The sequence below is a fragment of the Hordeum vulgare genome, chromosome 6H (assembly GCF_904849725.1).
Source record: "Hordeum vulgare subsp. vulgare chromosome 6H, MorexV3_pseudomolecules_assembly, whole genome shotgun sequence".
NCBI classification, from domain to species: domain Eukaryota; kingdom Viridiplantae; phylum Streptophyta; class Magnoliopsida; order Poales; family Poaceae; genus Hordeum; species Hordeum vulgare.
This window is the reverse complement of record NC_058523.1, coordinates 416302384-416326841: the sequence shown is the minus strand read 5'-3', so window position 1 is coordinate 416326841 and position 24458 is coordinate 416302384. Positions and strand designations below refer to the sequence as shown.

General features: G+C 42.5%; 1 protein-coding gene across 1 annotated transcript; it reads left to right on the top strand.

Annotated features, from left to right (window-relative positions):
• The first annotated feature begins 23005 nt into the window (after nt 1–23005).
• LOC123403231 lies at nt 23006–24222 on the top strand. Its single transcript, XM_045097180.1, has one exon. The coding sequence runs from the start codon at nt 23299–23301 to the stop codon at nt 24142–24144; it is 846 nt and encodes a 281-aa protein (XP_044953115.1). The 5' UTR covers nt 23006–23298; the 3' UTR covers nt 24145–24222.
• Nucleotides 24223–24458: the final 236 nt, after the last annotated feature.

Here is a 24458-nt window from a genome sequence, read left to right as displayed (position 1 = left end):
GGAAAGCCTTGCCGGCCGGTCCACCACAAATTGCACACCAGTGGTAGTAGTAATAGTAAATCAAAAAATTGGCATAGTAAAAAATTTTCAAGTCAAATACACTAGTGATGCTAAAACTTGACGTAAAGGGTCACTTGGATGCTAAAACTTGTAGCATACATCAGACTAATGCAATAACTTGCCTCGAACGTGTAAATACTGTTAGAAATTAATTAGCAAACGGTGTTTAACCCTGAACAGTCATGTCTCTTCTCTTTATATATATATATATATATATATATATATATATATATATATATATATATATATATATATAGGATCGCGCTATTCGTCATCCTGGGTGAGGAATAGTTATTCTTCACCCCTCTATTTTAACATCAATGCATCGTAATTTTACGTTACGTATTTTTTTTTCTTATTCCATACGCAAAAAGAGACCATAAGAAAATGTATAATCATCGTAAAAATATTTTTGTTACGTAAAATTACAAACGTAAAAACATAGTGTAAAATATACATAAAATGCATATTTTCTTGTCTTACAGCCTATATTTTTAATTTTTTATGTCAAATTTTACATAGTGGGTCAACATAAATGTAACTATTTGTATTTTAAATGTAATTTATTTATGAAAAGCTCGTAAGATTACCTCGGGTGAAGAATAACCTATTCTGCACCCTGGGTGATGAATAGAGTTTCTATATATATATATATATATATATATATATATATATATATATATATATATACAGACACCTGTTCTCGAGGGATGCCTCTGAACAGACACATCTTCTTTCCACCTCTTCCATATGTATATATATTTGAGAATCAATAAAAATCAAGACTATGGTCCATTCACTTTCATTCAATCTCGTTTTACTTTAACATGTTATTAACACTGTTGCTTTTCGTTGAAAAAGGGCCACACGAGAAGGCCATACCGCTGCCGTCGATGAGACAATATCACGTCCACGACAAGAATCCATGGACATGGATACATCTACGATCAGGGGATTGTTCAATTTGCTTTTGCCTTCTTCGAATCAATCAAATATCTAATAGTAATACTAACTGGTTGTATTTCGTGAATCATTTCACCTGGCATGTAAGTATGGTGGTTGTGTTTCGTGAATCATTTCACCTGGCATGTACGTATGGTGAGATCGATTGATCGGGTTGATTTAAGACCCAATAAGAACGAGAAAATAAGAATCGACAGCAACGGGGCACCTCCACCGCATGGTTGCACGCGACCCCTCTAGGCAGCAACGCATAGCCGACGTGTGGGCATCAGCGTCCTTCGGTGCGACTAAAACCTCCTATAGAGCGGGCGCTCTTCAGCGATCGGCCACGAGAACCTCCCGAGACTCTTCCAAGAGCATCAAGCCAACGTAGAAGAGAAAAGAAGCACAAAGAAGACAAGAACAGAAGAAATTCCAAACAATGGCTAATGGAACTCGCACTGGCCTTTGCTTTGCTTCAAGTTCTTCGTCGGGATGGCATCGTCGGGATGGCACGGTAAGGTGACCACGACCCCATCGCCGTCCGCGGCCACGGCAAGACCTTCGCACCGACCAGATGGCGCAGCCCTTCATAGGCGTGGCATAGTGCTCCGGCGGCATCCGACGCATAGTGGCGAAGCCCTCCGGCTTGTCCACAGCCGAAGCCACGGGCCTTGGCTGGTACTCTGCGGCGACGCCCTCCGACGAACGTACAAGGCGACGGTGGCGGAGCACCACCGGCGCGCATCAGCGCACATGCCCGCGCTCGCCTAGGCCTTCGGCCACAGCCCGGCTCCTCGATTTGAACCGGTGCGCAGCGCAACGTGGTCTCCAGCGCGTCAACCTCGACTTACCTGCGATACGCGCCGGCGGCAACGACGCGACTCCCAGCAGCATGGTGGGTATGGCACGGCACCGGCGACCAACGCCCTTGGACTGCCCCTTCACGGCGAGGTCTCCTCTCGAAAATCGGCAGCGGTAGCCGGCGCGGCCCTCGGCTTGCATCATCGCGGTACAAAGGCGACCGGCGCGGCTTTCGGCCTACGTCCTCGAGAAACGGCGGAGGCCTCTACGCAAAGATGCATAATTACTCCATCTTGGCCTCTGTAGAAACGAATTGATTTGTGATCCATCAAGGATGAGTGGATGACGATAGGATCCTTCTCCATTCGGTCATTTGAGACTAAGGCCTTCTAGCTAGTTTATATTATTGCCAAATAATTCTGTAACTTGCATATAGGCCCACAGGCTCACTCTAATATGCAGTTTAGCATTTCTACTTTCTTTCATCGCCAAATAAGGCCATCAACCTTAGTAACTATGCAACGCAGACTCTTTGGTCTTGTCATATTGTGCATATATTGGAAAACATGAATTCTACATGTATTATGAGCATGTTACTACTGTTCAAGTGGTCAGAACATTAGACATGCGGTGGCATTGTGTCATCTTCTATACGTTTGCCTCAACATTCTTCATATAATTAATAGCAATTTAGAACAACTATACATTAAAGTCTGGATGTAAGTTAGAAACAAGGATTATAGAGTGTCACACTTACTATGACTACTTTAAATTATATTTGTGAATCACAAGGTATTTGACGGCATCTACTGCATATTTCGCAAATTATCTATCAGTACTGTAAGATCTACATTTTATCATTTTGGCAAGATGACTATTTTCAACGTGCTCTTTCAAATATTAATGTGTATATAGCCTAAATTTTTATTTGTGAATCACAAGGTATTGATGACATCTACTGCACAATTCAGAGATTATTCATCACTACTCTGAGGTCTACATATTGTCAGTTTTACAAGATGATTACCTTCAAATTGTTTTTCCAAATATTACTATTAGAAGTGTCTACCTCGGGATATCATAAGGTAATATTGGTATCTCCTACGAAATCTTGCAGATTATCCAATATTACTGTGAGGTCTACGTCATGTCATCCTCACATATGACTATCATCAAAGTGATTTTCTTAAATATAGCATAACATAAGGTAATAGAATTAAGAACATCTACTGACAAAAGTCAGGCTATGTTTTTCTATTACTATGAGATCTACACCATATTGGTGGTTATCTTCAAAGTGTTATCCTATATAAATTGAGGCTTATATATATGGCTACAAGGCATGAGCCATACTAGAATTTGCTCCTCTGAAGCATTTATTGTTGTTGTTCACTAAAATATTTTACTCTCATAGTAAATATTGTTCTTGCACAGTTTGCTTGAATATGTCATAGAAAGCTACAAAAATATTTGCATATACCTGGATTACCTTCTATTTCATTGGTAAAATGCATGGCAATGGAGCCTACGTCACTATTTCTAATTATAGTGTCATCCATCTATCAAGATGGATACCATAATTTATACTAAGTGTCTCAAACACTATTGCAAGATCCACATCACATTTTGGTTGTTATTTTCATAGTGACTAGGCAATGTTAAAATTGCAAAGTCTATGTTTTGGACATGACTCTAAAGTCACATTTTTTCTCACGAATGAAGCCCAAAACATTAGCAACGATTTCATCGCATGCATTATATTGAATGTTTACACCCCATGTTCACCAAGCATCACCTTGGTGGATTGTGCTCAACAAGATCATTTCATCCATATATTTTATTTTACTCGAAGAAGTAAATTAAATAATGCATGATCATTTCATGTAACACATGGATATTCTATTTATGCACATATGCATTTTATATGTCACCAACTTCACTTGGTTCTCAAACTAAGTACACAATGGATGAATATATATATTCACCTTCAATATTCCCTTAAGAGAAACATGCTGCCATGAGAACATCATGAATGATCTCCCATTCGTTTTTCAAAGACCTCAAGTCTATCGTAGCTTAGAATTTTCTCACTTAGTCAACTTCAAGTTGAGATCACATGATCAAATATTTTCATATGCGGATCCGGTTGGAAAGCCCTTGATACACTTTACATCCTCATATGATGGTATTACCATTTCCCATGATGAAGAAACATATAATCTCTTAAAATCATCAGACTCACCCCACAGGTGATATACCATCATTTGAAAATCTTGTTGGTACCAAATGTCGAGTGAGTGGCGACGAAGAATAGCCATGAGGACTTCAAAGTAAAGTAGCGGGTAAAAGACAACCAAAGACATAATTACCTATTAATATGGAATAGATCGTTCTCAAACGATCACAAAGGCAACTCTCAAGTTTGTCAAATGTGAGGTTACATAAATATTGTACATATGACTACCAAACCCTGAAACATATGGTCAAACCACATCGCAAATTTATTCAAAAGGCTGATAAATTCAACGGGATAAATTTAAAAAAATACAAATAACAACCAAAATGTTCTGGTAGATGCTTGTTCTCAGAATCTTCATTAGAAGGATAACTGAAGTCTAGTGCAGTAAATGGAGGATGAACTTATTTGCACTCAATAATATCGGAGACCTGAGGTAATCTCCTAATTATCCCAACATATTATTAGCCTATACTAGTAAAATGTCTAATATCTTATCCCTTGGATACAATATTTGATAAATTTTAATGTGTGTTTCCACTTCATACACAATATTGTTGCATACACAATGATTTTCTAAATATTAATAAGTTAAATATTATGCTTCATAGCCTTAGCCATCCTGGTTTGGGGATGATTAGAAAATTATTGACAATTCTGTTGGTCACAACTTAACAAGTTGCAAAATTTCGCAAATCATCATATTTTATGTGCACCACATGTGTGATAGGGGAATTAATTTAAGGCACTCTCACCTTACAATTCTAAATGATCCACTCATTATTCCTTGAACACATTCAAAAGATATGTGGATTACTCAACCATTATGTTGTCTTATATAGATACTTCATGTCACTCATGGAAACATTTACAAAATGATTTCAAGTGTGTCTATTGTCACACACAACCATGAATGACCTTACCAAATTAATCGCTCAACTTATCAAAGCAAGAGCAAATTATCGTGGACAACGGATGTACCATTTAAATGGACAATGTTGTTGAACCCATTTCATTAGCAATGGTACCTTATGTACATACCAGAATGGTGTAATTCAATATCTTATCAAAGATAGTGAAATTAATTACATGACCAATCTGAAAGAATTGTAAATTTACCAACATTTTGCTGAACAACTACGACCTTACACACCGTAAGTATGATCTAAATCATACCAACTGCCTATCATACTACTTTCCCCTTGTAGTAATTATGTGGAAATCAACAAAGTATTTCTTATCTGTGATAATTCGGTTACATACCTATGTCACCACTCTAGCATACATCAATGGGCCCTCACACAAAAATTAGGGATATATCTGAGGAATAACAATCTATTCGTCAATCAAAATTATTCACAACCCGTATGCTGATTGCATCAGCAATAAGGACATTTCCGGCATTAGGGGGAGATCAATACCACAAAGAATGCCCAGAAATAAATTCGACATGTTATTGACATTCAGTCCTTATATCCACGTACTCAAAGAATCTGAACAAGAAGTTTAGAATCACATATTTGCAACCTACTGCAAATCTGCCACATACATTTACTAATGACAAAGGTGTCACTCAATTTTATATTCCTGTAGTAAAGTGTCAGAAAGAGTGGAGGTACCTGATAAACCACTCTTCTCCTCAAACAAGAGCAAGAGGGGGACAAATCTGACCACATGAGATATAATCTCGCATATGCTTCCGCGGAAACAGAGGAAATCAAATCATCAACCAGTAAATGTAATTCAACATCAAGTTGAAAGACACCTCATTGGATGATCATCGTCCAAAGCACGACATGAAAGTGCACAAAATTTTTGGTATCGGGACATCGAAACACCTTGACCCCATTGTAGGAAATCACAAGGAGTTAAAAGGAATAAATACATTTCCACAAATTTCATCGATTCCTCCAGAATCATATAACATAAGTCTACATTTGTCGACATATATTTCTTCTTAAAATTGCTAAAACCTTTTGGACCCTGAACCAAAATCCATGGTAGAGTGCCTCTTGCACTCATATTTGTTCACGTAAAAGGAAGCAAGTAATGAAGAATATCACTCGCTCTATAAACGAGTGGTATTTACCACAGTAATACCTACTCCTCATAAGTATATTTCTTATAGAATACTAAAACTTCTCATTCATAGACAAAGTAAATGAGGTGGTGAGAAAGCGAGGCTTGTAGCAAAAGGGTTCACACAGAGACCTCACATCGATTACGGTGTAACATACCATCTTGGTATGAGTGTAATTATGTTTCGATAATATATACCATTGGTAGTACAAATAATATCATCCATGCAGTTAATGGATGCAGTGACTACATACTCATATGGGTCACTTGTTTCGGAATTTTATAAAGAAGTCCCTCAAGGGCTTACAATTCCAAATCCAAAATAGATCACAACATATTTGTATAAAATTTCAAAAGTCACTCCATGGCTCGAAATAGTCGAAATCATATGGTACTACCGACTAAATGATTTTCTTCTTCCGAAGTATTACTCAAAGAATGATGATTGTTTATGTGTTAACAAAGGAATCCTAATTTTGAATTCCTTATATCACCTCAGTGTATATCGATGATTTCGTCATCAATGACTCTACTAGACATAAACATACACAAAATCAACTAAAGACGGAAAATTTGGATTTAACCAAATTTAACTTAAGCTTACAACTTGATCATTCTATCAAGAATACATATCAGTCTACATATATCCAAAACATATACGAGAAGTTCGGTGTTGATATATTATAACAAAAAAGACATGTATGGTCATACTACCTTTGATAAGGTACATATCCATTCATACCTAGATGTGACAATGAAGTGATACTAGGACCTGAAGTTCTATATCTCACTAATGTCAAAGCACTCATATACTTGCAAACTACACCAGGCCTGACACTAATTTGCTATCTATATTCGGAGTGCAACCCCCAACCAAAGGTATATGGTTGATATAAGTAATATCATCTTATATCTGAAGATTACAGTAAATCTTGAATATTTTTATCAGGAAATAGAAGATATGACCATGATATGATGTAATGATATTGACTCTTTATTTGATCCCAATGATGTCATATCAATGACTGAATTTGCTTGAATAACCTTCACCTGGAAGTTGTCTAAATGGATTTTAATGGTTATTTCTAGTTATCATTCTGACATAATTGTTTATCTGAAAGCATTGCAAAATATTCATACTTGGTAGAATGGTTAACCACACTCAAACTCATGTGGTTGAGATTCATCCGAATCACATAACTTGATTTATCAAGATACTTCCACTTGTGTTACTCAATACCTACAGGTTGTATGAAGACCAATATCATAAGTCACAATGCTCGAAAATTACTTATCCTCATGGATTATAGAAAAGTGAGGAAATAATTTGCAAATGAAATACTGTTATAATCCAACAGATTATACACAATCTCATGTTCATGTCAATGGAATTGGTATGAGACATCCCTCATATTTGCAAAATTCAGGGGAGTAATCTCCCAAACTATAACCTATTAACTGTTGGAATAATACCCTAGAGGCAATGATAAATAAGTTATTATTATAATTCCTGTATCAAGATAATCGTTTATTATCCATGCTATAATTGTATTAAATGAAGACTTAGATACATGTGTGGATACATAGACAAAACACAGTCCCTAGCAAGCCTCTAGTTGGCTAGCCAGTTGATCAAGGATAGTCAAGGTCTTCTGACTATGTACAAGGTGTTGTTGCTTGATAACTGGATCACATCATTGAGTGAATCATGTGATGGACTAGACCCAAACTAATGAACGTAGCATGTTGATCGTGTCATTTTGTTGCTACTGTTTTCTGCGTGTCAAGTATTTATTCCTATGACCATGAGATCATATAACTCACTGGCACAGGAGGAATGCCTTGTGTGTATCAAACATCACAACATAACTGGGTGACTATAAAGATGCTCTACAGGTATCTCCGAAGGTGTCCGTTGAGTTAGTATGGATCAAGCTTGGGATTTGTCATTCCGTGTGACGGAGAGGTATGTCGGGTCCCACTCAGTAATACAACATCACACACAAGCCTTGCAAGCAATGTGACTTAGTGTAAGTCACGGGATCTTGTATTACGGAACGAGTAAAGAGACTTGTCGGTAAACGAGATTGAAATATGTATGCGGATACTGACGATCGAATCTCGGGCAAGTAACATACCGAAGGACAAAGGAAATGACATACGGGATTATATGAATCCTTGGCACTGAGGTTCAATCGATAAGATCTTCGTAGAATATGTAGGATCCAATATGGGCATCCAGGTCCCGCTATTGGATATTGACCGAGGAGTCCCTTGGGTCATGTCTACATAGTTCTCGGACCCGCAGGGTCTGCACACTTAAGGTTCGGCGATGTTTTATGCGTATTTGAGTTATATGGTTGGTTACCGAATGTTGTTTGGAGTCCCGGATGAGATCACAGACGTCACGAGGGTTTCTGGAATGGTCCGGAGACGAAGATTGATATATAGGATGATCTCATTTGATTACCGGAAAGTTTTCGGGCATTACCGGGAATGTACCGGGAGTGACGAATTGGTTCCGGATGTTCACCGGGGGGGCTAGACCACCCGGGGGAATCCCGTAGGCCTTAGGGGTGCCGCACCAGCCCTTAGTGGGCTGATGGCACAGCCCAAGAGGCCAGATAAAGAAATCAAATGAAAAAGAAAAAAAAAGGGAAGTGGGAAGGAAGGGAAGGACTCCTCCCCTTGGTTCGGCCGACGCCTTGGGGCTCCCTTGAGCCTCAGGGCAAGGCCCTCCCCCTCCCTCCTATATATACTGAGGTATTAGGACTGATTTGAGACAACTTTGCCACGGCAGCCCGACCACATACCTCCACGGTTTTTCCTCTAGATCGTATTTCTACGGAGCCCGGGCGGAGCCCTGCTGGGATAGATCACCACCAACCCCCGGAGCGCCGTCACGCTGCCGGAGAACTCATCTACCTCTCCGTCTCTCTTGCTGGATCAAGAAGGCCGAGATCATCGTCGAGCTCTACATGTGCTGAACGTGGAGGTGCCGTCCGTTCGGCACTAGATCGGAGCGGATCGTGGGACGGATCGCGGGACGGTTCGTGGGACGGTTCGCGGGGCGGATCGAGGGACGTGAGGACGTTCGACTACATCAACCGTGTTTCTTAACGCTTCCTGATGTGCGATCTACAAGGGTACGTAGATCCAAATCTCCTCTCGTAGATGGACATCACCATGATAGGTCTTCGTGCGCGTAGGAAATTTTTTGTTTCCCTTGCGACATTCCCCAACAGTGGCATCATGAGCTAGGTTCATGCGTAGATTTCATCTCGAGTAGAACACAAAAGTTTTTGTGGGCGCGCGGTGATGTGCGATTTGCTGCCCTCTTTAGTCTTTTCTTGATTCCGCGGTATTGGTGGATCGAAGCGGCTCGGACCGACATTACTCGTACGCTTACGAGAGACTGGTTTCATCGCTACGAGCAACCCCGTTGCTCAAAGATGACTGGCGAGTGTCGGTTTCTCCAACTTTAGTTGAATCGGATTTGACTGAGGAGATCCTTGGAGAGAGGTTAAATAGCAATTCATACATCTCCATTGTGGTGTTTGCGTAAGTAAGATGCGATCCTACTAGATACCCATGGCCACCACGTAAAACATGCAACAACAATTAGAGGACGTCTAACTTGTTTTTGCAGGGTATGCTTGTGACGTGATATGGCCAACGACGTGATGTGATATATTGGATGTATGAGATGATCATGTTGTAATAGTTAATATCGACTTGCACGTCGATGCTATGGCAACCGGCAGGAGCCATAGGGTTATCTTTATACTAACGTTTGTGTTCGCAGATGCGTTTACTATATTGCTAGGACGTAGCTTTAGTAGTAATAGCATAGCATACACGACAACCTCGATGGCGGCACGATGATGGAGATCATGATGATGGGGATCATGGTGTGGCGCCGGTGACAAGAAGATCATACCGGTGCTTTGGTGATGGAGATCAAGGAGCACTTGATGATGGCCATATCATGTCACTTATGAATTACATGTGATGTTAATCCTTTCATGCACCTTATTTTGCTTAGAACGACGGTAGCATTATGAGGTTATCTCTCACTAAAATTTCAAGACGAAATTGTGTTCTCCCCGACTGTGCACCGTTGCTACAGTTCGTTGTTTCGAGACACCACGTGATGATCAGGTGTGATAGACTCAATGTTCACATACAACGGGTGCAAAACAGTTGCACACGCGGAACACTCGGGTTAAGCTTTACGAGCCTAGCATGTGCAGACACGGCCTCGGAACACATGAGACCGAAAGGTCGATCATGAATCATATAGTTGATATGATTAGCATAGGGATGCTTACCACTGAAACTATCCTGAACTCACGTGATGATCGGACTTGAGCTAGTGAAATTGGATCATGAACCACTCAAATGACTAGAGAGATGTACTTTTTGAGTGGGAGTTTAGCGAATAATTTGATTAAGTTAAACTCTAATTATCTTGAACATAGTCTAAGTCCACTTTGAAAATATTTGTGTTGTAGATCATGGCTCACGCGACAGTCACCCTGAATTTTAATACGTTCCTAGAGAAAGCTAAGTTGAAAGATGATGGAAGCAACTTTGTAGACTGGGCTCGTAATCTTAAGCTAATCTTACAAGCTGGGAAGAAGGATTATGTCCTTAATGCTGCGCTAGGAGATGAACCACCCGCTACGGCTGATTAGGATGTTAAGAACGCTTGGTTAGCACGTAAGGAGGACTACTCAGTAGTTCAATGTGCAGTCTTGTATGGCTTAGAGCTGGGACTTCAACGTTGCTTTGAGCATCATGGAGCATATGAGATGTTCCAGGAGTTGAAGTTTATCTTTCAGAAGAACGCCCGGATCGAGAGGTATGAGACCTCCGATAAATTCTACGCTTGCAAGATGGAGGAGAATTCGTCTGTTAGTGAACATGTGCTCAAAATGTCTGGGTACTCAAACAGTCTAGCTGAGCTAGGGATTGAACTCCCGCAAGAGGCTATCACTGGCAAAATTCTTCAATCACTGCCACCAAGCTATAAGGGCTTTGTGTTGAACTATAACATGCAAGGGATGAACAAGTCACCCGCCGAGTTATTCGCGATGCTGAAAGTCGCAGAGTCAGAACTCTGTAAAGAGCATCAAGTGTTGATGGTGAATAAGACCACTAGTTTCAAGAGAAACGACAAAGGAAAGAAGGGTAATTCAAAGAAGAGCGGCAAGCCTGTTGCCAATCCGATGAAGAAGCCCAAAGATGGACCTAAGCCTGAAACAGAGTGCTATTATTGCAAGGGTATGGGTCACTGGAAGCGCAACTGCCCCAACTATCTGGCTGATAAGAAGGCGGCCAAGGAAAAATCAGGTATATTCGATATACATGTTATTGATGTGTACTTAACCAGCTCTCGTAGTAGTGCCTCGGTATTTTATACCGGTTCTGTTGCTCATATTTGCAACTCGAAACAGGAACTGCGGAATAAGCGAAGGCTGGCAAAGGATGAAGTGACGATGCGCGTGGGAAATGGTTCCAAGGTTGATGCAATCGCCGTCGGCACAGTTTCACTTCAGTTACCATCAGGATTAGTTATGAACTTAAATAAATGTTATTTAGTGTGTGCGTTAAGCATGAACATTATATCTGGATCTTCTTTATTGCGAGACGGTTACTCGTTTAAGTCACAAAATAATGGTTGTTCTATTTCTATGAGTAATATCTTTTATGGTCATGCACCCAATGTGAGAGGATTGTTCATATTGAATCTTGATAGTGATAATACGCATATACATAACATTGAGACCAAAAGAGTTAGGGTTAAAAATGATAGCGTCATGTTTTTATGGCACTGCCACTTAGGTCATATTGGTGTAAAGCGCATGAAGAAACTCCATACCGATGGACTTTTCGAGTCACTTGACTTTGATTCACTTGACACGTGCGAACCATGCCTCATGGGCAAGATGACTAAAACTCCGTTCTCTGGAACAATGGAGCGTGCAAGTGACTTGTTGGAAATCATACATACCGATGTGTGTGGTCCGATGAGTGTGGAGGCACGCGGCGGATATCATTATTTTTCTCACCTTCACTAACGATTTGAGTAGATATGGTTATGTCTACTTGATGAAGCACAAGTCTGAAACATTTGAAAAGTTCAAGCAATTTCAGAGTGAAGTCGAAAATCATCGTAACAAGAAGATCAAGTTCCTACGGTCTAATCGTGGGGGTGAATATCTGAGTTTTGAGTTTGGTGCTCACTTAAGACAATGTGGAATTGTTTCACAGTTGACATCGCCTGGAACACCACAGCGTAATGGTGTGTCTGAACGTCATAATCATACTTTATTAGAGATGGTGCGATCTATGATGTCTCTTAACGATTTGTCGTTATCGTTTTGGGGTTATGCATTAGAAACAACTTCATTCACTTTAAATAGGGCACCATCGAAATCCGTTGAGACGACACCATATCAGTTGTGGTATGGCAAAATACCAAAGTTGTCGTTTCTTAAAGTTTGGGGATGTGATGCTTATGTCAAAAAGCTTCAGCCTGAAAAGCTGGAACCCAAAGCGGAAAAGTGCGTCTTCATAGGTTACCCAAATGAGACAGTTGGGTATACCTTCTATCTCAAATCTGAGGGCAAAGTGTTTGTTGCTAAGAAAGAAGCTTTTCTCGAGAAGGAGTTTCTCTCGAGAGAATTGAGTGGGAGGAAGATAGAACTTGATGAAGTTGTCGAACCTCTCATCCCTCTCGATGGTGGCGCAGGGCAAGGGGAAACCCATGTCGTTGCGACGCCGGTTGAGGAGGAAGTTAATGATGATGATCATGAAACTCCGGATCAAGTTCCTGTTGGACCTCGCAGGTCGACGAGACCGCGTACTACTCCAGAGTGGTACGGTAATCCCGTCTTATCAATTATGTTGTTGGACAACAATGAGCCTGCGAATTATGAAGAAGCAATGGTGGGCCCGGATTCCAACAAATGGCTGGAGGCCATGAAATCCGAGATAGGATCTATGTATGAAAACAAAGTGTGGACTTTGGAAGTACTACCTGAAGGCCGCAAGGCTATTCAAAACAAATGGATCTTTAAGAAGAAGACAGACGCTGATGGTAATGTGACTGTTTATAAAGCTCGACTTGTGGCAAAGGGTTTTTCACAAGTTCAAGGAATTGACTACGATGAGACATTCTCACCCGTAGCGATGCTTAAGTCCGTCCGAATCAAGTTAGCAATAGCTGCATTTTCGATTATGAAATCTGGCAGATGGATGTCAAAACGGCGTTCCTTAACGGTTTCCTTAAGGAAGAGTTGTATATGATGCAACCCGAAGGTTTTGTCGATCCTAAAAATGCTAACAAAGTGTGCAAGCTCCAGCGATCCATTTATGGACTGGTGCAAGCATCTCGGAGTTGGAATAAACAGTTTGATGAGGTGATCAAAGCATTTGGGTTTATACAGGTGGTTGGAATCCTGTATTTACAATAAAGTGAGTGGGAGCTCTGTGGCGTTCCTAATACTATATGTGGATGACATATTACTGATTGGAAACGGGGTGGAGCTTTTGGAGAGCATAAAGGATTACTTGAATAAAAGTTTCTCTATGAAGGACCTAGGAGAACCTGCTTACATTCTAGGCATAAAGATCTATAGGGATAGATCAAAACGCCTGATAGGACTTTCGCAAAGCACGTACCTTGATGAAGTTTTGAAGAGGTTCAAAATGGAACAGTCCAAGAAAGGGTTCTTGCCAGTTTTACAAGGTACGAGATTGAGTAAGACTCAGTGCCTAGCAACTAATAAAGATAGAGAGCATATGAGTTCCGTCCCCTATGCTTCAGCCATAGGTTCTATCATGTATGCAATGCTATGCACTAGACCATACGTTAGCCTGGCCATAAGTATGGCAGGTAGGTTCCAGAGTAATCCAGGAGTGGATCACTGGACGGCGGTCAAGAATATCCTGAAGTACCTGAAAAGGACTAAGGAGATGTTTCTCGTGTATGGAGGTGACAAAGAGCTCGCCGTAAAAGGTTACGTCGATGCAAGCTTTGACACAGATCCGGACGACTCTAAGTCGCAGACCGGATACGTATTTATTCTCAATGGGGATGCGTTAAGCTGGTGCAGTTCCAAGCAAAGCGTCGTAGTTGATTCTACATGTGAAGCGGAGTACATGGCCGCCTCGGAGGCAACTAAGCAGGGTGTTTGGATGAAGCAGTTCATGAAGGATCTTGGAGTGGTGCCGAGCGCACTGAATCCAATAACCCTGTTTTGTGACAACACGGGTGCCGTTGCCTTGGCAAAGGAACCACGGTTTCACAAGAAGACCAGACACATCAAACGACGCTTCAACCTCATCCGCGACTACGTCGAGGAGGAGGACGTGAATATCTGCAAAGTGCACACGGATCTGAATGTGGCAAACCCGCTGACTAAACCTCTTCCACGGGCAAAGCATGATCAACACCAGAACTGTATGGGTGTTAGATTTATTACTATGTAATTCACATGACGATGTGAGGACTAGATTATTGACTCCAGTGCAAGTGGGAGACTGTTGGAATTATGCCCTAGAGGCAATGATAAATAAGTTATTATTATAATTCCTGTGTCAAGATAATCGTTTATTATCCATGCTATAATTGTATTAAATGAAAACTTAGGTACATGTGTGGATACATAGACAAAACACTGTCCCTAGCAAGCCTCTAGTTGGCTAGCCAGTTGATCAAGGATAGTCAAGGTCTTCTGACTATGTACAAGGTGTTGTTGCTTAATAATTGGATCATATCATTGAGTGTATCATGTGATGGACTAGACCCAAACTAATGAACGTAGCATGTTGATCGTGTCATTTTCTTGCTACTATTTTCTGCGTGTCAAGTATTTATTCCTATGACCATGAGATCATATAACTCACTGGCACCGGAGGAATGCCTTGTGTGTGTCAAACATCACAACGTAACTGGGTGACTACAAAGATGCTCTACAGGTATCTTCGAAGGTGTCCGTTGAGTTAGTATGGATCAAGACTGGGATTTGTCACTCCGTGTGACGAAGAGGTATCTCGGGGCTCACTCGGTAATACAACATCACACACAAGCCTTGCAAGCAATGTGACTTAGTGTAAGTCACGGGATCTTGTATTACGGAACGAGTAAAGAGACTTGCCGGTAAATGAGATTGAAATAGGTATGCGGATACTGACGATCGAATCTCGGGCAAGTAACATACCGAAGGACAAAGGGAATGACATACGGGATTATATGAATCCTTGTCACTAAGGTTCAATCGATAAGATCTTCGTAGAATATGTAGGATCCAATATGGGCATCCAGGTCCCGCTATTGGATATTGACCGAGGAGTCCCTCGGGTCATGTCTACATAGTTCTCGAACCCACAGGGTCTGCACACTTAAGGTTCGGCGATGTTTTATGCGTATTTGAGTTATATGGTTGGTTACCGAATGTTGTTCGGAGTCCCGGATGAGATCACGTACATCACGAGGGTTTCTGAAATGGTCTGGAGATGAAGATTGATATACAGGATGACCTCATTTGATTACCGAAAAGTTTTCAGACATTATCGGGAATGTACCGGGAGTGACGAATGGGTTCCGGATGTTCACGGGGGGGGGGGGGGGGCAGCCCACCCGGGGGAAGCCCATAGGCCTTAGGGGTGCCGCACCAGCCCTTAGTGGGCAGCCCAAGAGGCCCTATGCGCAGGAGATAAAAGAAATCAAATGAAAACAAAGGGGAAGTGGGAAGGAAGGGAAGGACTCCACCTTCCAATCCTAGTTGGACTAGGATTGGAGGAGGAGGACTCCTCCCCTTGGTTCGGCCGACCCCTTGGGTCTCCCTTGAGCCTCAAGGCAAGGCCCTCCCCACCCTCCTATATATACTGAGGTATTAGGGCTGATTTGAGACAACTTTGCCACGGCAACCCGACCACATACCTTCACGGTTTTTCCTCTAGATCGTATTTCTGCGGAGCCAGGACGGAACCCTACTCGGATAGATCACCACCAACCCCCGGAGTGCCGTCACGCTGCCGGAGAACTCATCTACCTCTCTGTCTCTCTTGCTGGATCAAGAAGGCCGAGATCATCGTCGAGTTGTACGTGTGCTGAACGCGGAGGTGTCGTCCGTTCGGCACTAGATCGGAGCGGATCGTGGGACGGATCGCGGGACGGTTCGTGGGACGGTTCGCGAGGCGGATCGAGGGACGTGAGGACGTTCCACTACATCAACCGCGTTTCTTAACGCTTCCTGCTGTGCGATCTACAAGGGTACGTAGATCCAAATCTCCTCTCGTAGATGGACATCACCATGATAGGTCTTCCTGCGCGTAGGAAATTTTTTGTTTCCCTTGTGACGTTCCCCAACATTAACAATTATTAGATTGCATATATTGTACTCTTTTTTCCTTGATGCTTTTTCCCTAATGATTTCTCATAAAGGTTTTTAACGAGACAATATAAACACAGGTGTCTTTATATGCCATATCATTTTCTCCTTGTATTTTTTCCACCGGGTTTTAAAGGAGTTTTCAATGGCATGTACAATTGCACTCTTTTCCCTTATGAGTTTTCTAACAAAGTTTCTCATAATGGTTTTTGGTGATGCAATATCTTCTCAAAGATCATATGTCATACTTTCCATTTTCCCTACTGGGGCTTTTAAAGGAAGTACTCATGGCATATTAATTGTTCTCTAAACTTATTGATGAGTTTTCTCCTTCTTCAAAGGTTTTTCTCATATGAGTTATCAAGAGAGAATAATCATCATATGTTGCATCATTTTCTCTTTAATTTTCCCACTAGGTTTAAAGGAGTTTTAGCAACATATCTACTCTATTCTCCACATATTTTTTCCACATGATTTTTGGGGGAGACTCTCAAGATTATAGGGAAGATTTCTCAAGATGGAAGATCTATATGCAAGAAGCTTTTAACAATGAAACACTCAAGGAATCGTGTTGTACAAGGGGAGAGTTAGAAATTAATTAACAAAGGGTGTCCAACCCCAAACAGTCTTGTCTCTTCTTTCTCCATATATTGCCAATAGACACCTGTTCTCGAGGGATGCCTCCGAACAGACACATCTTCTTTCCACCTCTTTCAGATGTATATATACTTGAGAATCAATAGAAATCAGGACTAATAATCCATTCATTTTCATTCAATCTCGTTTTACTTTAACAAATACGATGCAAATCTTAATGGTGTACGTCCGAACTACTGACTAGTCATGCCAACGTGGCATGGGTCCGCTGTCAGTGACTCGATGGCAAGGAGGCAAGGTGTGACCAATATTTTACGAAAATCACCTTCAATTTTTCTATCACAAAAAAGCTCCTAATGTTATTTGGTGCTATCCAATCTCAATTTTTCTGAAAAATTATTAAGAAAAAGAGTGCTCGGCACCACAAACCAGCAACCTTTAACTACCACATAGACGGTCCAAGCCACCCCACCCGTAACGCATTCATTCAACATTCGTTCGACATTTACAATACTATTTATAAATAAATAAAATGTTTTTATAATTAAAAATATGAACATTCATAATTTATAATTTATAATCAATTTTTTTATAATAAAATTATATACATACAAATAAAAATGTCTCTATAATTAGAATTTTTTTAATAATTATACACACAGAAATTTTAAATGAGTTAAAATTATACACAAGTGGATATTTAGTAAATGTTTGCATTCATTATTTTGTATAATTTACATATAAGCTGCAAGCGTATATTTTTTATATTTAAATATTTAAACATTTGTATTTAACCTATATTTAAATGGCTATATTTGCTAAACATTTTTATATAATACATGGTGTACATTTATATCCACACAAAAAATATAATTATAACACATAAATATTTAAACATTATTTTCTTTTCATGCGTTCTAAAAGTATCTTAAAAACTCTAGTGCGTGCAGAATATGCGGCACTATAAACAACCCATTTAAGCCTCACATGTGTTCAGTTTATACTACATAAAGACGAGTTATCAATATTGTACATAATAGTGTGACTGATGGAGTGGTTAACTTTGGCAGCAATTCAGCAGTTGGTAGCGAGCTCGATCCGTTGAGGTTGTCTTATTCCCGTTTAGTATTTCAGTATTGATAGGTGGGCCACATGTGTCATAGGCGCGGGAAATCAAGGGGGCTTCTTAGGAGTACACAATGGTTTTTTTATGAAAATGCAAAAAATCAAGGGGTTTTCGCAAAAAGAAGTCCACACGCATTTCTCCCTTCCTTTCCGTCGCTGACAACAGGCCCGAGGCATGCTAACGCGCCAAGGTCACCCTTATTTTCGTATAAATGTAATTAGCATTGTATTTACACATCCGAGCCAAGTTGTTGCACAAATTCAATATATGTCACAAGTTCTAGCACCAAAAGCTGAAAATAACTCGTTTGCAAAATGCTACCTTAGCTTATTTTCACCTCCTGGTCATGTGCAATGGAAAAAAGCTAGGTAGCAACGGCTTCCCGCAAGTGAATCGAAATGGTATAATGAATGGTCATGTTGTTTGATGTTATTTACGCCCAAATTGCCACCGAGTGGTTCACGAGGAAAAAACGGGGTCGCTCCTGCTAGCTCCCGCACGAGCAGGCTCCCGCTCCCTCTCGTCTCTCTGCTCTCTGCTCTAGGGTTTGCCCGCACCGCCGCCCAGCGGCCGCCGCACCCCGCCCCGCCACCACTCCCTCGGCCCGGTCCCATCCCTCCCTGCGGGCGACCCACTCCGCCGACGCCCCCTCACTCCCCGCGAGCTTGTGGCCCGGTCTGGCCCCTCTAGCGACCCACTCCGTCGGCGCCCCACCACCGTTCCCCCTCCCTTCGTCCTGGCCATGAGGCAACAAGGTGAGCAGCTCCTGTGTAGTTTATGTATGGGATTTGCTCCAGCAGCTCATATAGTTGTGTTGATATGGTGTGTTGATATGAAATAAATAATCTTGATATGGAAGAAATAATTTTGATACAGGTTGTGTGGAAGATTTTTGCTCCTGTGAGCAGCTCATATAGATGTATTGATATGGTAGAAATGTACATATTGTTTGTACTACATATTAATTATTCCAATTCTCTTGTATTGACATGATGAAAAATAGATGAAAGCACACTAGGATAACGTTGGCCTCATAACTTTCATTGATATATGTGTGGAAGAACTGAATGCCAATAACCGTGGCAAAGAAGGAACATTGACACCATTTGAATATGATAATATGGTAAGAAAGTTTTTTGAGCGCAAGAGGAGATAATATAGCAAAAATAAATTCAAAAATAAGTGGGATGTGCTGAAAAAAGATTATATTGTTTGGAAGACATTAACCCAAAAGGCAACACGCATTGAGTTTGATCCTATTACCAATACCATTTGCTTTGTTGTGAACTCATACGTAGTGTTGTGAACCTATTTGCTTTGTTGTGAACTCATTTGTATTGATTTGGACTAATTTGTATTATTGTGAACCTATTTGCTATAAATATTTGTTGTGTTGTGAATTAATTTGTAGCGGTATTTCTATTGTGTTGTTTATATGACAGATGGACATCTGTGTTAAGGAGGAACACGAGGAGGAACTTGATTTTTGTGTTGTTACAATGGCATATTATATTCTAAACAAAGAGAGGAACAAGTGTTTTCCTTTGGTGCTTAGCTCTAAGGTGTTATGCTTTTGTTGGGAGGATCATGTAATAATTTAAAGATCTTTTTTATTGAGTACTTCTTCTCAAGTAATCGTACTCGTACATGAGACAATGATGCTTGTATGATATTCGCATGTCACACAATGATCCTCCTTTATGTTCGATTATGACATGTTGTGGTGTTTCAAAGTCGAATTTATATTCATATGGGCAACCAAATAATAAATAATAGCGCAATATCATTTAATCCGAACAAACAACATAACCTAAGGGCATTACAGACTTTTCGTTGATCATACCACACATAAGCTGAGAAAACAGACACTAAAAAGAACTAGCTAGCTTATTATCTCGAGCTTATTTCCACAACAACTTATTTTCAGCTTATTTTCACAACAGCTTATTTCCACAACATAGCTCAAAAGAACTGGCCCTTAATGGTTTGAGCTAAGTTCTCGCATGACTCTAATTCTTCTTATTACCCCCTCCGGCCCGTAATTCATGTCCCAAGCATAGTGTAATGTATTTTTTCAAAAAAACTTATAACTTCTACTCCCTCCGTTCCAAAATAATTGTTTCAAACTAGTTCTAGTATAAAGTTGACACATTATTTTGAGACGGACGGAGTAATTGTTTACAAAAATGTCATTCCGTCTTCCTCCGCCCGACCCAGCTTCTGCGCGTCCGGCCAAGGCCGTCGCCGAACAATTCGCCGCGTGCGCTCCCCGAGGCCTGCTCCTCCGCCACCAGTACGTGTGTCGTCGCCGCCCAGTACGTGCTCCTCCACCCCTAGTACGTGTGCCGCCGCCGCCCAGTATGTGCTTCGCCGTGATCCACTCCCGCCGCGATCCCCTCCCCCGTTGTCGCCCAGGACCTACACCACCAAGATCTGGTCGATCTTATCCTTATCAAGATCCGCGCATGCTTGGACGTTCGAGCTCCTGCTACTAGTCCTCCTCCTTCTCTCGTATCGCCACGCTCATGCTGCTGCTCCCCGGATCAAGCTGCCATCGGAGCTCCCCTTCTGCTCGCTTCCTCTATTGCCGCCGAAGCTGTCGTGTGATTTACTCCTCCTCTCCATGACCAGGTGCTCCTCCTCCTCCATGCCCAGCACTTCACTGAGCAGCAGATCCTCTACTTCTCACCTGCAGATCAAGTGGAGATCAGCTAAGCCGATTATGAGCGGCATGTCAATTTATCAATACACAGGAGTATCATATGTAGCAGTAGTATCTGTAGGAGCAGTATCTTCCAAGATGTACATATGCACAATATGTAAAATTAGGATGACCAATAATGTAAAATTTCAGAAATTGAATTAGAATTTTCCAATATGTACATATGCACAATATTGAGAAAGTACAGTACAGTCTGATCTGTACTTGAAATTAGGATGGACTGTAAACTGATAATGACAGTAAATTGTAATTTGTTACACAGATTTTCCTAGTGAAAATATAACTGAATGGACAGAAAAATGGGTTAAAAGATAACTGAATGTGCATATTCTGAATTTCACTAAATTTAGTGAATGTGCATAGTCTGCATGTGCATACTCTGAATGCTAGGCAAAAATGGACAGTAAACTGATAATGACTATTGCCAACAAGAGTAGAAAAATGGACAGTAAACTGATAATGACTATTGTCGACGATGAGGTCGTACAGATAAGAGAGGTAGCAGTTGTTGCCTCCGCAATGAAAACACATCCTTTGCTATGACAAAATCTCTTAATCGTCAATCAAGACCAAAGTCATCGAGGGGCGAGGCGCCGCTAGGTGTTCTTCAGGCTATGCACATTTAGACTATGCACATTCAGTAAATATGCTCAGACTATGACCCACCCTACCCAACGTGAATATATACTAGTTTCAGGCTGCTGCCTTCTCTTAACTGCTAGACCAATGTGTGCTCAGCTTTGCTCCAGAACTTGTTTGGCTTGTGGCAACCAATATAGAAATGGAGCCATGGCAGCCAATTGTAGAAATGGTGCCATGGTAGCATTTCTTGTTTGGCTGCCGTGGAGGTATAGATGCCTCAAGAGGGAAATGAAGAAGCTCAAGAGGGAGAGGATGGAGGCATAGATTTGAATATGATGCCTCAAGAGGAAGATGAAGAAGCTCAAGAGGGAGAGGATGGAGGTATAGATTTGAACATGATGCCTCAAGCGGGAGAGAATGAAGCTATGAATTGGATGCCTCAAGAAGATGAAGAGGAAGAGGATGAAGTTATGAATTGGATACTTCAAGAAGATGAAGAAGGTCTAGAAGGTGTGTCAGGTAAACAGAAAAGAAAAGAATTGTCAAATAAGGAGAGGCATGATGTTTATTTCGCTCTGCTAGTAATCGAGCTCAGAGATGGATCTGTTTAACCAGACGACAAGCTGCTAGTCTCAATCCTCTTCAACATACATGTACGATCTGTTGAAAGAATCTGGCCGGATGCCAAAAAGCAGATTGTCGCGGGCCAAGAAGTAGATGTCTCCAACAAGAAGAAAGGAAGAGCTGGTCAAAAGAGAAAGGAACTGGATCTTGCAAGGACCTCAACAATCCCACTGAATAGAAGAAGGACAATTTGATCTCTGGCACGGTCTCTCGGTGTGGCCCACTCGATCCTACATAGGAGGTTCCGGTTAAATGAGCTCAACCGCATCACAAACACTGTCAAGCCTTACCTCAAACCAGAGGACAAGATTGCGAGATTGAAGTTTGGTATGTCCATGCTTGATGACAATTGGATCTCAACTTTCTGAGCTATATTCAAGCCAATGACTAATATGGTCCATATAGACGAAAAATGCTTTGACATACAAGATTAAAGAACAACTACTATGTACTTACAGGAAAGCCTCCACCTGAGCGCACTGTGACAAACACTAACAACATTGGAAAGGTAATGTTTGTAACGGATGTGGACAGGCTTCGATATAATTATGATGGAGAGCTAACATTCGACGGAAAGATGGGTATTTGGGCATAATTGTATCGAGGCCTGTCCACATGCGATGGGAAAATTGAGGGGGCTTTTTAAAAAGATGTTGTTGCGACATGAATTTCGGAAGGAGGGAGTATTATACTATATACTGGTAAGTACTCCCTCCGTTCCTAAATATAAGTCTTTCTAAGAGTTTCACTAATGGATTATATACGGATGTATATAGACATATTTTAAGGTATAGATTCACTCATTTTGTTTTGTACATAGACACCTAGTGAAATATCTTAAAAGACTTATATTTAGGTACGGAGCGAGTAGTACTGACTGTGGCGCTACCAGGCCAGTTGGCAGCAGCATCTATACCTGCGTTGCCATTACCTCGGCAGCAAAGTTTGGAGCATACAAATTGCCGAGCGACAGGAACACTACCACAATAAGCATTCGCCTCTACTTTACCACGCCACCCTCACTCAGTCTCCCGGCCGAGCGAGCGGCGAGACGATACACAGCAGCACGGTCATAAGTACAAAACACCAACGTCCTTGCCACTAGCTCGCTGCCGGCCGACTAATGCCGGAGAAGCCTCCGCCGCCCGGGCGCCGTCCGACGGCGGCGGCGAGCTGGGTCCGGTCCCTCCAGTGCAAGTCCATGGCGGCTGACGACGTCGTCACCACCGTCGCGGCACTGCCAAAGAAGTCCCACCTCCTCCTCCGGTCGAGCTGCGGCAGCTCCGGCGACACCCATAGGGACGTCTCCTCGTGCAAGCCCAAGCTCAAGTCGAGTTCCAAGACCAGTTCGGCGACCAAGAAGCCCAAGGCGGCCAAACCGACGTCGGTGCCGCCGTCGCCTCCTCCCGGCCCGCTCGGCCCGCTGCCGGCGCTGACCGAGCTCCCGGCGGGGCACTCCTCGCGGCAGGTGGTGGAGATCATCTTCCTCTCGTCGTGGTCTCCTCTCCCGCCGGCACCGCCCGTCGCTGTCGGCGGCGCGTTCACGGGAGAGGTGGAGATGCTGTTCCGCGTCCACAACCAGGCGCGCGCCGTGGCGCGCTTCGAGGACTACCGCGCCGGCGTGCGCGCCCGGGCCGGCGGCGCCTCCCGCAGCGCCGCCGACGGCAACGAGATGATGCGCTTCTCCCCGGCCCCGCCGCACGGGTGCTCCCCCTCGGACAGCGCGTCCCTGCGCGTCGTCCGGACCTTCGACGGCAGCGGCGGCGCGCACGCCAGCGGGCGCGGGCCGGAGACCGGCCGGCGGGCCATGTTCCTGTGCAGGGTGATCGCTGGGCGGGTGGCGGAGGGGCTAGTGGCCGGCGAGGCCGCTGCCAAGGAGTACGACTCCGTCCGCGGCGGCAAGGGCGAGCTGGTGGTGTTCGACCGGCGGGCCGTGCTCCCCTGCTTCCTCATCATCTACAAGCTGTAAAAAACCGCTAATATTGAATTTGGCACTCCCTCCCGTGTTAACCATAAACTATGCATACATATATTTCTTCTCGCTGAATCCCCGTCGACCCGATCACACGCCGGTGGCAGCGGTTAGCGGTTTAAGGCAGGCATCTACAGTCAGTGTACCACCCTGAACTTGGTGTACCTGCAGTGCTGTACTGTGCAAGTGTGGCCATGCTCGCCTTGCGTCCTGGCGCGGGTACGTGCAGTGCAGCGGGCCACTGTGGCACTGTGGTTTATTCCCCGGAGTTGTCGTGTTGGATGGGGAGGCGGGGGTGGGGGCTTTTTAGG

What these genes read in the sequence shown, in the direction of transcription:
- LOC123403231 (XM_045097180.1), top strand. Translation starts at nt 23,299, where the DNA reads ATGCCGGAGAAGCCTCCGCCGCCCGGGCGCCGTCCGACGGCGGCGGCG.